Genomic DNA, 14,750 nt, shown 5'->3' on the forward strand with positions numbered 1-14,750 from the left:
GCTGCAAATGGACAACTATCATGGGCAAGCAAGGAGGAGAAAGGGGCACAGTCATGGCAGGGCTCGAAGCAACAGCCAGAGTTACTTCCATCTCTCATGAGAGGCTTTCGGACTATTTCCTTACAAAGACCTAGAAGTGGCTCCTCTGAAACCATCAAACATTATATTTACATATAAATTTATATATAAATTACATATATTATATCAATATATAAATTTATATATAAATTATATATGTTATATTAATACATAAATTTATATATAAATTATATATTTATAATATAATTATATAATTATATATAAATTGTATATACAAATTATATATAAATTGTATATACAAATTATATATATAAATTGTATATACAAATTATATATATAAATTATATATATACATTTATTACATAATATATATGTATATACAAATTATATATATAAATTATTACAACAAGAGCTAGATACATATGGTGTGGGTGTTTCATTTACTTTGTGTTAAAAACCTAACCACAAGCTGGTCATACATGTGTCGCCTTCAGCTTGGTATGTGTGATACCGTGACCACAGGCCCACCACCCCACTAACTCTGGGGACACTGCTTTCTCACTTGCATTCCAGACTTAGGTGAAGTCCTAATGTCTTCCATCGGGACCAAAGTGTGTGCCATTCCTCTCACCTGAAAATCAAGGATCAAGAAGGGGCTTACCGAGTTCTCCTTCAGCTGCAGCCCTTCCCCATTGGGAAGGGAGGACCGTCTCTTGGATGAGTTCCTGTTTGGGGTTGAGGTCATAGCCCCTGCCTTCTTCTTCACAGTGAGCACCTCACAGCTGGCTTGGTCTTCATTGTGTGTGCTCTTCCCGGCATTGATAACCCTGGAGAAGAAGCCGGAAAAGCTGGTCAGACAGATAAAGCTGAGGGCACAGTCCCTTGTGAAGGGTAAGCCAAGACAGTCTCTACAACTGGCCCAGAACTACAGCCCTGCTTAATGCAAAGAACATTATGGTCTTAGTATTTTATGTTCCCAAAGAAATGAAAAATTTTAAATGGCATTATGTTAGCACTCATTAAAATATTTACTAAAGAAGTTGTTTTGAGACCTGTTCACCGGCAGGTGTCTGATAGATGTGATCAACTACACTAATCCATTTTAGTCAAAACACATGAGGCAATCACTCTTTCAGGGTAAGGAGCCCAAATGTTTTGGCAATTACAATGAAGACAGATAATCTGGCTCAGGGAATTCTGTTTCACTTCTCCAGGAGATAAACAGCAAAACCACCATCAATCTTATCAAGGTACATGGCAGTAATTTACAGCATGTCGTAAAAATCCAAGAGAACAGAGAACCATATTTCACTACTGCCATACCCATTTTTGTTTTACACAAAGGCAAGCAAAGGAATCAAAGGTTTACTCTTTTAAAACTATTTTTAACTCTTTGTCTTTTTTCATGTAGAATAATACTCATCACACTGGGCTACAGGCACTCTGATTTGGACACCAACACACATAGTAATAAGACACGTTGACACTGCTTTGCTCGAATTACTAAATGTTTTAAGCATAGAAACGCTTCAGGAAAACATGCTGCATCATTCATGCACCTTTTTCTCTATCAGGTGACTATAGACTCAATTCTTGGGTTTCCGCACCGCTTTCTTCTTAAGTAATTAAGCAGCAGCTACAACAGATTTCCTTAAAGACTGCTCCTTGATCTGCCACAAGCTTCAACAGTGTCACAGTCCTGACAGAGTGCGTGTGGAGTTTATGGAACTCAGTAGCAAGGAAAGAAAAGGTGTTTGTTTCTTCTTTTTAAGGTAAGCTAAATAAAAATTCACTCTATAAGTGTGGTGTGTACACTGCTCTATTAATTGAGTTGCACAGCCTCCTAACAGTTAAAATCATTATTTTCAAATGACTTTTTAAAAACCTTTTAATTCTACAATAATTATAGGCTCAGAGTAAATTGCAAAAATGTAGAGTCCCATGTATCTTTTGACAAATTCCCCAAACGGTAACATCTTATATAAAACAGTGCAATATCAAAACTGAGAAAATGACATTGATAAAATACTCTCTCCCAGACTCCTGACCTTATTCAAATTTCAACAGTTCTTACATCAAATAGCTTTTAAAAACGGTATCGATTTCCATAAGCTAACACACACATGCCACAACCAAACAGGAAATGGAAAGCAAATTGAGATTTGAGTGCCACAAGATCTAAGCGAGCGTGTTTCAAGCACGCTTCTGCCAAACTCTGGAACTCTATGGAGGTGTTTCAGACATTTTAACATTTTCTTTGTTTTTAAAATGTATACAAATTTTTTAAAAATGCAATAATTTAAAAGTTCATTCCCATCTGTACATGTGATCAAATAAATGCAAGTTGACATTTTCTGGGCGGCTAGAGCATATTAAGCCATCTATCTTTTCAATTGACCATATCATTGATTGGAAGGAGAATTATTTTTTTTAATTACTATTTGCAATTACTCATCCGAAAGTTCTAACAAAAAGATCTTATCGGTCATCTATTTCCTCAATTGCAAATTTCTGTATTAATCAAAATTGCTTCACTGGTCCTATCAGGTTTACTATGAATTTCAACTTAATAATATTTTTATAAACAAAAGCCTATGTTTACTCATTTCACATATTACAGTATTTCCCGAGATTTGTCTTTAAGTAGACTGTTGCTTACAAAGTTTGACAATTGTCCTGGGGCTTGTGTAAGGAGGTGGGAATCCTTGCTGATCTGAGGTCAAATTGGACTCGGGTGCTTATCATACACTCTCACGGGTTGAGCAGTGGGGAAAGGGAGGATTCAATGTCTATTTTCTTGCCCCACCTTCACTGTCTCTCCTCTAAGGAAAGACATTTTCATATGGCTTAAGAATAAAATGTAAATATTTAAGGACACAATGAGGCTACCTGTGTGATGGTGATTAATTCTACCTTTACTGCCTGAGCTAAGTAACTTAACCCAAGCCCCACAGCCAGGAAGTGGCACAGATGGTGTTCAGAATGAGCCTATCTTGACCCCTAACCCAACCTCTTCCTATTGTGCCCTGGGGACATCAGTCTGTGATGGGCTGAGCTGGACTGTGGGGAAGCATAGAGTAAACAAATCAGGCAAGGTCTGGTCCAGGGCTGAGAGGAAGGGGAATTCTTTCCCAGCATCTCTGGCTATTGGAGGAGTCTGGGAAAAAGGCCGAGGAAAGAGGAAAGAACAGGTGGCTCAGATCTGCCTGTCCCTAGAGAAGCTAATGCTATCCAGGCTAAGTCACTAGGGGGCCTGCTGCTGAAGCTCATAGTACAGAACATACATTCATCTGGAACATCCCTTTTACATCTCTCCTCAGAGAACCAAACCAGGCAGAGGAAGGAGGTCCGAAATACCACCTGCCTTCTCTCAGTCACTGGTGGTGACTTCCCAAGCAACATGCATGTTTGGGGTGGATTGTTTACTGGGTGACGTTATACCACCATGGTGTCCCAAATGAGCACCTTCCCTGGGGAAAGCTCAAGTGGAGGTTCAGCTGGGAAAACTTGTTCATGACAACCATCCCTCCATACTGTCGTCCATATAAGATCCTGGCTGCTATTTCCAGAACTTGGCATCACTCTGACCACTGGCACCTAATCTTGGGCTGTAGAAAGGTGTTTTTTCCTTTTGGTTCTGTTTTTTGAACCAAAAAAGCATTGCTGATCTCCAATAGCTACATGCCAGGCTGACTCATCCACCACTGCCGTTTCCAGCAGACAACAAAGCTACTATAATTACATAAATCACGAATTCCTGTCCTCTTAACGTGCTTCGTCTCTCATCTTTCTCTCAGTGGTTACTAAACTCCAAAGTTGACCTAACTTCAGCAAAAGGTCTTAGAAACTTCATTGCATGCATATGAGAAATCAGTGACCTGGAAGACTGTGAATGGCGCAAGGTCACACAGCTAAATGTGAACACACTTTTGAGTTCTGAGAGCTTTCTGCATCAGCTCTCGGGTTTTGTTTTCCTATTGTGCATCTATTCTTGTTGGTGCTTGGTTCAGAGGTCTGTCCTGCAATGACTCAAACCCAGAGAACTGTGAAAGAACAATTACTGGTGCCCTTACTTTGCCATTTCATGTTGAACGTAGCTTATGAATAGCACTAGTGAAGTATCAGTCAGAAATGTCAATCTAATGGGAAGATGGCAGTCCCAGCTCTGTAAGCCTGTTTTGTCAGAAACCTGATTACCATTCAGATGATAAAATACTAATTTAAATATTAAATTTTATTTTTTAAATTTATTTATATTTATTTATTTATTTATTTACTATTATTATACTTTAAGTTCTAGGGTACATGTGCATAACGTGCAGGTTTGTTACATATGTATACTTGTGCCATGTTGCTGTGCTGCACCCATCAACTCGTCAGCACCCATCAACTCATCATTTACATCAGGTATAACTCCCAATGCAATCCCTCCCCCCTCCCCCCTCCCCATGATAGGCCCCGGTGTGTGATGTCCCCCTTCCGGAGTCCAAGTGATCTCATTGTTCAGTTCCCACCTATGAGTGAGAACATGTGGTGTTTGGTTTTCTTTTCTTGTGATAGTTTGCTGAGAATGATGGTTTCCAGCTGCATCCATGTCCCTACAAAGGACACAAACTCATCCTTTTTTATGGCTGCCTAGTATTCCATGGTGTATATGTGCCACATTTTCTTAATCCAGTCTGTCACTGATGGACATTTGGGTTGATTCCAAGTCTTTGCTATTGTGAATAGTGCTGCAATAAACATACGTGTGCATGTGTCTTTATAGCAGCATGATTTATAATCCTTTGGGTATATCCCCAGTAATGGGATGGCTGGGTCATATGGTACATCTAGTTCTAGATCCTTGAGGAATCGCCATACTGTTTTCCATAATGGTTGAACTAGTTTACAATCCCACCAACAGTGTAAAAGTGTTCCTATTTCTCCACATCCTCTCCAGCACCTGTTGTTTCCTGACTTTTTAATGATCGCCATTCTAACTGGTGTGAGATGGTATCTCATTGTGGTTTTGATTTGCATTTCTCTGATGGCCAGTGATGATGAGCATTTTTTCATGTGTCTGTTGGCTGTATGAATGTCTTCTTTTGAGAAATGTCTGTTCATATCCTTTGCCCACTTTTTGATGGGGTTGTTTGGAGGCATCACGCTACCTGACTTCAAACTATACTACAAGGCTACAGTAACCAAAACAGCATGGTACTGGTACCAAAACAGAGATATAGACCAATGGAACAGAACAGAGTCCTCAGAAATAATACCACACATCTACAGCCATCTGATCTTTGACAAACCTGAGAGAAACAAGAAATGGGGAAAGGATTCCCTATTTAATAAATGGTGCTGGGAAAATTGGCTAGCCATAAGTAGAAAGCTGAAACTGGATCCTTTCCTTACTCCTTATACGAAAATTAATTCAAGATGGATTAGAGACTTAAATGTTAGACCTAATACCATAAAAACCCTAGAGGAAAACCTAGGTAGTACCATTCAGGACATAGGCATGGGCAAAGACTTCATGTCTAAAACACCAAAAGCAACGGCAGCAAAAGCCAAAATTGACAAATGGGATCTCATTAAACTAAAGAGCTTCTGTACAGCAAAAGAAACTACCATCAGAGTGAACAGGCAACCTACAGAATGGGAGAAAATTTTTGCCATCTACTCATCTGACAAAGGGCTAATATCCAGAACCTACAAAGAACTCCAACAAATTTACAAGAAAAAAACAAACAACCCCATCAAAAAGTGGGCAAAGGATATGAACAGACATTTCTCAAAAGACATTCATACAGCCAACAGACACATGAAAAAATGCTCATCATCACTGGCCATCAGAGAAATGCAAATCAAAACCACAATGAGATACCAAATATTAAATTTTAAATATCAATTTAAAGTCCCTGTTTTTTTGTTGTTCAAAAAAACAAAAAACAAACAAACAAAACCCCACGACTCTTATTCCCTATTTTATATTAGTTCAACTTTCCTACTTCACACAGCTTTAGTAGAAAGGCCTAATTCTTCTCAATCTCATTTGGCTCTAACAAGTTTGACCAGTATCAACTTAAATATTTTATTTTGCACTTCAAAGGTAAATGCTTTGTTTACTAAATGTAAACAAAATCTTTAATTTTATAAAAAGTAATTGAGAAAAACTTTGTTTCTCAAGCTGAGGAGCACCATGCTGTTAACAGATTCAACAGTTTCCTTAAAGGCAAGCAGGCGGACCGGGGCACCACTCCCTTGCTGTGTGCTCCGGCACAAAGTCTGTGCCACCTTGAGGTCAACAGGAAAGACGACTATACTATCTACATTGTTGGCCTAAACAATACTTGCCCATGATGCTCATTTTGAAGGCTTTAAAAAAATGCTGGTGGACCATGAATCATCATACCTTCGGTCACATTATTTTCCAGTTTACAAAGAGGGAAAGTATTTTTCTGGAAATTAAACTGGAGGTAATAAGTCATGGTGGTTCTTAACAAAAACTATCTCCCTAGAATACAGCACAAAGCAGGTACCCAACACATGTTTACTGAATGAATGAATCCGACAGAAATCAACTCTGCTACTTCCTAGATGTGGATAACAGTATCTCATATTTGTTGAGAACTATGTATGAGCCAGAGACCGCTGTTAGTATTTTGTAGAAAGTAATTAGCTCATTTCATCCTCTTGTCAACTCTATAAGGTATCTGCCACTGTTACTCCCTTTTTAAACGAAGTTACAGCTAGTGACTGGCAGAGTAGTTTGGTCAAGTTACTTAACTTTTGCAAATCTCACTTCCTTAGCTGTACTTCATGGATTAAATTCTATGAGTTACTAAGATTTTGTGTGTGTGTGCGTGTGTGTGTGTGTGATCACAATTAAAGACGTGGTTAATTTTGAAGTTAGGTTTAAATTCAAGTAGGAAAAATGTTATAAGTTGAAAGGGGAAGCAGAGCTACTGTCTCCTCAATATGGAAATTTTATACCCAGTTTATTCAATTCTTAGAACAACAACAAGACACATCTGCTCTGGGAGAGACACGTGGCAAAGTTAAATTTATTTAGGTACTGCTTTAACCTACCAGCCTACCTTCAATTGAACCAAAACCCCTAAAATTTTTCCCTTTGTGAAAATAGGTAAACACAGACCTTTACAAACTTGAAAGTAAAAAATCCTGTATGTGTATCAGATACACCTTGAAATTATAACCTAAATCTCAGGCATGAACATGCACTGAGATCGTAACAATAGCAGAATCTACTTAAAAAGAGCAAACAATTCATTCTGTGTTACCATGACACACTTGGAAAACTCATTTTTCTTCTATTTGTGAAATACTCTAGTCAATTTATTTTGTAATCATCACCACCTCAATTTCAGCAGAAAAGTCTTGCTTTTACATGCGACTGTTATAAACCTGACTTCAAGGACACTCATCTGATGACATGACACTTAGAAATCATCCCTATCACTAAACACAGACAAAGTAAGTACCTCAAGTATTCGCATGTAGTGAGTCCTGTCACAAAGGCCACTGGCCCCATAACTGTTTTCAACAGATTTACAGAAGATAGCCAACCAACAAAGGACAGATTAGACATTTTTTGAAGGTTTCCCATGCGGCACGTATGGTGCTAAATACTTCACAGGTGGCAAAGTCATTCAACACCGACCCCCTGTCTCTCCCCACCATGAGTCTCTCAGCACAGTGCAGAAGGCAGACACAGGGACTATGGTCGGAGAGACCTAATTCAAACTTGGTCTCTGTTAATTACTAGTTCTAGCTATGTGTTCTTGGGCAAGGTACATTTTTCCCCTAAAATAAGAATAGTCACTTCCCATCAGAAAAGAGTTGTGAGAATTAAATGCTCTAGCGTGAAAAATATTTGATGAGTGCCTGGTATATAGTAAGCACTCAAAATATGTTATTTAATAATAATACACCAAATGCAAAGCTAGCTGCCTCTTCTATCAGGACCCAGGGATGTTATCCAGCCATGTGAGTTAGAGGAGAATCTCCTCCTTCCTCCCCCTTTCCATCAGCATCCCTCTGCCTCCCTCAGGAACACATGGCCAGACATCCAGAGCCTACGGGGACAAGGAATGAGACTTCCCAGAACAGGGACCTCCTCTGAGTCCTCTTCTCAAGCCACGTGCTCTGTACACAGGCGAGTACCCACGTGGTTCTGAACACGCTGCTTCCAGATTCCCGCCCAGGTCTGCCCACGCATATCAGCTCTGGGCCCCCAGGCTCCTGGACTCAGAAGCACAGGTCTCAGGACCACAGAAAAAGGCCAAGCAGAGAGTCCTGTTTTGTGGTTATTGTCTTGCTTTGCTTTCAAAGAAATATCAAGGCCTTGACAGTTTAGGCTAAAAAGTTTACATTAAGTGTTCATACTGGTTAGCAGACAGTATTGACAAATGTTTAAGGAGAGGTGTCTCATGATGGCCCTCAGGTGAAGTGAGATATATATATATATATAACTAGGAGGTAGACAGTAAAATACAGTGTGTATGTGTGTGTGTGTGTGGAGGGGAGGATGAATAACTTACGGAAGACCAAATAAAGCTATCAATTATGAAAATTCTCTTTTCCAGGTTACCTCTTGGGCAACGTCTCACTCATGTGGTCCTCTCAAGTGGTTACTGGCCACGCAGATGGGCTGGAAAATAAGGACAACTTAATTCCTAGCTGCAGTAATAACCTCTCATTCTTGGGGTACTGAGAAACCACAGCTCTGACCAAGAACCTAAGCATTTGATAACAGCCATCAGCAAATCCAGCTGGATGGCCAGTCAGAACATCCATCAAGAATAACAACTTCTCCCAGAGGGTTTCACCTGGCCCAGGTGGCAGGGGGACAGGAGATCATCTCAGCCTGTTCACAATCCGTGCCCAGGGAGGAGAAAGGATGGTATAAAATGAATTTGCTGTGATGTTTGGCTTTCACATTTTTGAAGGTGGCTAAGTAACATCTCATGACTTGTGTGGTAGCGTGGCCGGGCAGTCTAAGTGCCATCTTGTGGAGGAAGCCGCATGTAAAGGCAGAATAAACACAGGCTAGGAAGAGGTCCTTCTGTCTTAGACCTTCTGGCTCCCAGGCTCTGTCTGTGGCTAAGAGCAGTGACCAATGAGGGGTTGCAAACTGGGGTCTCAAGAGCCACTTTCAGCCCCCAGTCAGATTGGTATTTTAAAATTTTTGTCCACAAAGTGTTCATTAAAACATAAATTAGTTGCCAATGTTTTAAAACTGGGATATTTACATTAAAATCTTACTTTTCCAATTTCTTTCGAAAATTAATACATCCAGCTACAGATGTCACATTCTTGAGTGACTATAATCAGCTGGACCTGAGGAGAGGCCGCCCCCTCCACGACATAGGACATGTCCTTGCTAGTTTACCCCAGATCTTACTCTGTCCACTTTTGTCATTGAAGTGACCAGCCTGGCCTCATGGGCATTTGTATCTGTAACCTTGCAATTAGATCTCTGTGACTTTATGAGTAAATAAATAAAAAAAAAAAGATACATAGTATATGTTGATTAAAATAATTTTAAAAATATTTATTGTATAATAATAGGGATAAGTCAAGATGGCAAGGAGATGGTCTCTACTCTCAAAAAGCCTATAGTCATTTATGTTAGTTTTAGTCCTTCTGGGTTTCTGACACAAAATACCACTCATGATTGTAATCCCAGCACTTTGGGAGGCCAAAGCAGGAGGATCATTTGAGGCCAGGAGTTTGAGACCAGTCTGGTCAACATGGTGAGATCCTGTTTCTACAAAAAAAAAACAAACACACTCAATGTGGTGGCATGTGCCTGTAGTCCCAGCTACTTGAGAGGCTGAGGCGAAAGGATTGCTTGAGCCCAGGAGAAATTGGAGGCTGCAGTGAACTATGATTGTACCACTGTACTCTAGTCTGGATGACAGAATGAGACCCTGTCTCTCTCTCTCTCTCTCTCTCTCTCTCTCTCTCTCTCTCTCTCTCTTTTTCTCTCTCTCTCTCCCTCTCTCTCTATATATAGACACATACACACACACAATAAACTGGGTGGGTTATAAATTTCTCACAGTTTTGGAGGCTGAGAAATCCAAGTTCAAGATATCAGCAAGTTTTTGTGTCTGGTGAGGACCCCCTTTCTGGTTCATAGGTGGTTGTGTTCTCACTGTGACCTCACATGGCAGAAGAGACAAGGCAGCTCTCTGGGGCCTCTTTTCTAAAAGCACTAATTCCATTTGTGAGGGCTCCATCCTCATGACATAATCAATTTAAAAAGGCCCCACCTCCAAAAGCCATCACACTGGGGGTGAGGATTTCAACATATGCATTGGGGATGGGGGATGCAAACATTTAGTCCATTGGTCCTTCTCACAAAAACTACAATTTGCTTGAATTGATGCCATACTCAAGGCCTATGTCTCACGGGATCTGAGAACACAGAGGAGACAAGTCAACAAAAGAAGAGTCGGGGAAAGTATCACAGATGAAGAGGCATCTGAACTCAGTGTTATGGAATGAAGGAAATCAACACTCAGAGAAAAGGTAAGGAAAAGCTCTCCTAGCAGAGAAACAGCCTGTGAAAACAGAAGGTGTTGTGAAGTTTATAAAGAGGTGTAGGGTGTGACCTAACTAAGTATTGGCTTGGTGAGGGAGCTACATCAGAACTAGACCACAAAATTCTATAGGAGCTTTATTCTATTCAGCTTATAACCAATGGAAGAAATCTAAGATTGTTTAAACTAGGGACTGATGTGATCAGTTACTCTAGAAAAGTAACACTTGTGGCTTAGTAGAAGATGGGCTCTAGAAGACAAACGACAAAGGAAGAACTCAGGGTCTCTTACAATAGTCCTAGTGACAAAGAGGTTGTGAACCAAACAATGGCTCTTGGTGGACGGGAAGAGAGGAGGCGAATTAACCGAGAAGTCCCATATTACCTGTTGGACATGGGTTATGGAGAAGAGAGAAAAGAGGATGAATCCCATGAATTTCCAAAATGGCAGAATGAGGTGCCACTGATAAATGAAGGGAGGTGAGAAGGTGAAACAAGTCTTGGTGGTGGGGAGTTCTGAGGGGTGAAATAATGCAACTGGTTTTAGGTCAATGAACAGAGAGTTCAAGGTACCAGAAATTTCAAAGTCAGTAGCTGCCAAGTTCAACTTAAACAGTGACTGGCAAACTATCGCCCATGGGCCAAAGCTGGACACTGTTTTTACACAGCCTGCATGTTAAGAATGATTTTTATATTTTAAGTAGTTGGGAGGAAAAAAAAGAATATTTCATGTCAACATTACATAAAATTCAAATTTCAGTGTCCATAAAGTTTTGCTGGAACACAGCCACATTCATTCATTTACATATTGTCTCTTGTGGTTTTCATACTATAATGGCAGAGTTATTAGTAGTTGCAACAGGGACTATCTGGCTCACAAAACCTAAATTATTTACTATTTGGGTCTTTACAGAAAATGTGTGCTGACCCTTAAACTTATTAGGTTGAATTATCTGAAATTGTTTTTGCAGATCAAAAACAGTTGAATGCTGACGATTTCACGTGGTTACACGTAATACATAGGTGAAGCAAAAGAGAGAGATACAGGGTAGGGGTAGAACTTAACATGCATTTTGGCATTATTAGTAACATTAGCTGTGGATACACTTTGCTCTACCATTTGGAGGCCATCAGTAACTTCTATCCCCCTCACCAATATGATTAAATGAGAATGAAAAAACAAACATAAAGATCAAAAGATAAAACGTTGCCTCATAGATTTCCCCACAAAAATATCAGCGTTTTCTTCTTCACAGTGGTTGTTTAGAAATGAACATTTAACATAGTAAAAATGAAAATCGGAAAGTCATCTTTGTGTATTTCCTTTCAGTAATCCTCTGGGTCCCCTTGGCAAAACCATTGATACCACCAATGTCCAACTTCCTTATTTAAATAAGGAAGTCTGTGCTCTGTCAGATGCTGGAACAATTCCCGTACAAGTGCTGCTCTGTTGGAGCCAAGTGAAATCAAAATAAAGGCCAATCCAAATAGGATTGAAGTGTTGAAGTTTTGCATAAAATAAAGCAGAAAAATGCTTTTTGCAGGTTTAGAACAATATCATTTGTATATAGCTATTTGCATCTGTTGGTGATTAAGGAAAAAAAAGCAAAGTACTGCTTTTCTAAAGATCAGATTTTGTTTTATTTACCAGCTATATCAGTACTATCAGCAATGTGAGAAATTTTTTTAAACAAAAAATTTTTTTGAAAGTCAGTTTCAAATGTGTAATTTAAACAAAAAAAAATTTTTTTTGAAAGTCAGTTTCAAATGTGTAATTTAAAAACCCAAACTTTAAAAAGCCTGAAACTAATAAAATATGAAACCAAAAGACAGAAGTATTCTAATCTCAACAACTTCAGATAAAACATATACATTTTTAATTGACAGATCCTCAAAAATCCCAGACACCACCTAGGCTTTCTCCTTATTGCTGGATAAAGAAAGTATTGGACTATCTAGGCCTCTGGTATTTTCCTTTTAAACCTTAAAGTAACACAAGAGAAATAAAGTTATACAGAAGGGGACTGTTATGTAGTAAGGAGGGTTTTAAACCCTAACTTGGGAGTTATCTTTAGAAAGGTGCTATCCACCTTCACATAAGAGGCCACTCCACCTAAACATACAGTAGAGTAGGAAACATGAGAGGGGCAGGTAGACAGGTTTTTCTCTGCTAGAAATTCGAGACGAAGTCTCATATAGCTTTTAAGAGCAGAGAGACTCTGGAACCAGACTCCCTAGGTTTGAATCCTGGATCTGCAAGTAGGTAGCTGCACGACTTTTGGCAAGTTATTTCCCTGTGCCTCCGTTTCTCATAAGATGGGGATAATGAACAGTATTTTTCTCATATGGTAGCTGTCTGTTGTAAAAAAAGAAATGTTAAAAGTGTTTCATAGGCTGGGCACGGTGGCTCACGCTTGTAATTTCAGCACTTTGGGAGACTGAGGCAGGTGGATCGCTTGAGGTCAGGAATTTGAGACTAGTCTGACCAACATGGCGAAACCCTGTTTCTATTAAAAATACTAAAATTAACCAGGCATGGCGGTGCGTGCCTGTAGTCCCAGCTACTTGGGAGGCTGAGGCACGAGAATTGCTTGAACCTGGGAGGCGGAGGTTGCAGTGAGACGGCGCCACTGCACTCCAGCCTGGGCAACAGAGAGAGAATCTGTCTCAAAAAAAACCCAAAAAACAAAACAAAAAAAACCCAGAAGTGTTTTATACTTAACAACTTAATGCTTTTAACTGTAAACATGAGAAAGGTGTTGTTTTTATCCTCGTTTTATTGGCCCCATCAATGTCATATGCATGGTGATTTATGTAGGTAAAGGTCCTAGGCGAGACATTCTGATATTTTCTTATAGCAACTGAGGTTATACATTATATACTGTGCTCACACATATGATAAACTGGCAATTAGTTGCACAACAGACTATAAATAAAACACAGGTAACACAAGAAGGAATTGTGACATGTCACATGGTTTCAGCACTTCCATATATTTTTTTCAAGGCAAGCACAGTATTACTGCAAATGTACATTAAAAGTGATAATTAATTTTCCCCTTGCTATTTCAGTCTTTTTTTTTTTTTGAAGTACTTTAAGTGAAAACAATCTGCTTTGAAAAATCTCTACCCTTGTGTTAATTAACCTGCAGAGAACGTTTGTTTCCAGATTAAAGACTGAACAATACATCACGTAGCCCTTTGAAAACCAGTTGTTATCTGATCAAATATTTTTACCTTTGTCCCCAGACCCAGGGCAAAGCTCAGTCAACAATCCAAGTCTCCCTAACTTACAAGGGAAAGAACATGCTAATTTAGCCCTTGAGATCTCAGAATAACCGATCTGAGTTTCATTTTAGGCAAACTGATTTCTCTACCCTAAGAAAGCTAGAAAGTACAATAGGACTTTGCTATGGCCTTTGTCAACCTTAAAGAATGAGATTCAGAAATTATGATTAAGCATCTAGTTTATTCCAGTGCAGGGCAAAGCTTAAGGATAGCCACCTGGGCAGCACACACTCCAAATGGATGGGGTTGGTGTTCCAAAGTAGGGAAGCTAAGGTTTCACTTATATAGGCAGAAACAGTTTTAGTGGGGTTCAGCACTTTCTGTACAAAGCCAGTATGTAACATTACAGTGATTTGCTTAGTATGGATGGCTACATTCCAAGGAAGATTGCTTAACATTCCTGAGAAGGAATAATGTTCTGAGGGGCAAGGGGGGTGTCTTATCTCTGATGCTGCTTCTTCATTGCTAATCATTTACAGGAAAAAGCAGAAATTGCAACTGCATGCTACATGACTCAGGCTACGTAGCCACATTCCTCTCAAGGCTCAGGATAACTTAAAGTTCCAACAGCTTTAAGTCTGGATTATTTAATTTCACATTTGAAGGAGACAAATGCACTGAATGTAAGCTATTTTAAATTAGACACTTAATATCATCCTTAAATAAAAAAGACAAGGTAGACTACCAATATATTTCAATTAGTCAAGGGTAGATGTGTTCCAAAATGTATGTTTATTTCAGTTGTGTTCTTTCTATCTCAAATCACACAGCAGGGAGTAGGCACTCAATAAATGTTACTTGAATGAATAAACAAATGAACTCATTTTGCCATAACACCCCATGGGAGAGAGACTAGAATAATGATGGTGTTT

General features: G+C 39.3%; 1 protein-coding gene and 1 long non-coding RNA gene across 5 annotated transcripts in view; one reads left to right on the forward strand and one right to left on the reverse strand.

Moving 5' to 3' along the window:
* LOC102135540 (uncharacterized) overlaps positions 1-9,752 on the forward strand; it is a 29,277-nt gene extending 19,525 nt beyond the window's left edge. For 2 of the 3 annotated variants that reach the window (XR_010579476.1, XR_001483461.4), the window contains exons 3-6: positions 613-930; positions 1,614-1,811; positions 4,334-4,446; positions 8,631-9,752. This is a non-coding gene — a long non-coding RNA (uncharacterized lncRNA). Of the gene's footprint in view, positions 1-612; positions 931-1,450; positions 1,812-4,333; positions 4,447-8,630 lie in introns of all 3 variants that reach the window. The other variant, XR_010579475.2, reaches the window with a different exon arrangement.
* The window catches only part of PPM1H (protein phosphatase, Mg2+/Mn2+ dependent 1H), a 289,566-nt gene that overhangs the window by 186,243 nt on the left and 88,573 nt on the right, over positions 1-14,750 (reverse strand). For both annotated transcript variants that reach the window (XM_005571430.4, XM_074007331.1), the window contains exon 2: positions 701-866. In XM_005571430.4, the coding sequence (XP_005571487.1) occupies positions 701-866 (166 nt within the window). The remainder of the gene's footprint in view (positions 1-700; positions 867-14,750) is intronic.

Source organism: Macaca fascicularis, chromosome 11 (assembly GCF_037993035.2).
Source record: "Macaca fascicularis isolate 582-1 chromosome 11, T2T-MFA8v1.1".
NCBI lineage: Eukaryota > Metazoa > Chordata > Mammalia > Primates > Cercopithecidae > Macaca > Macaca fascicularis.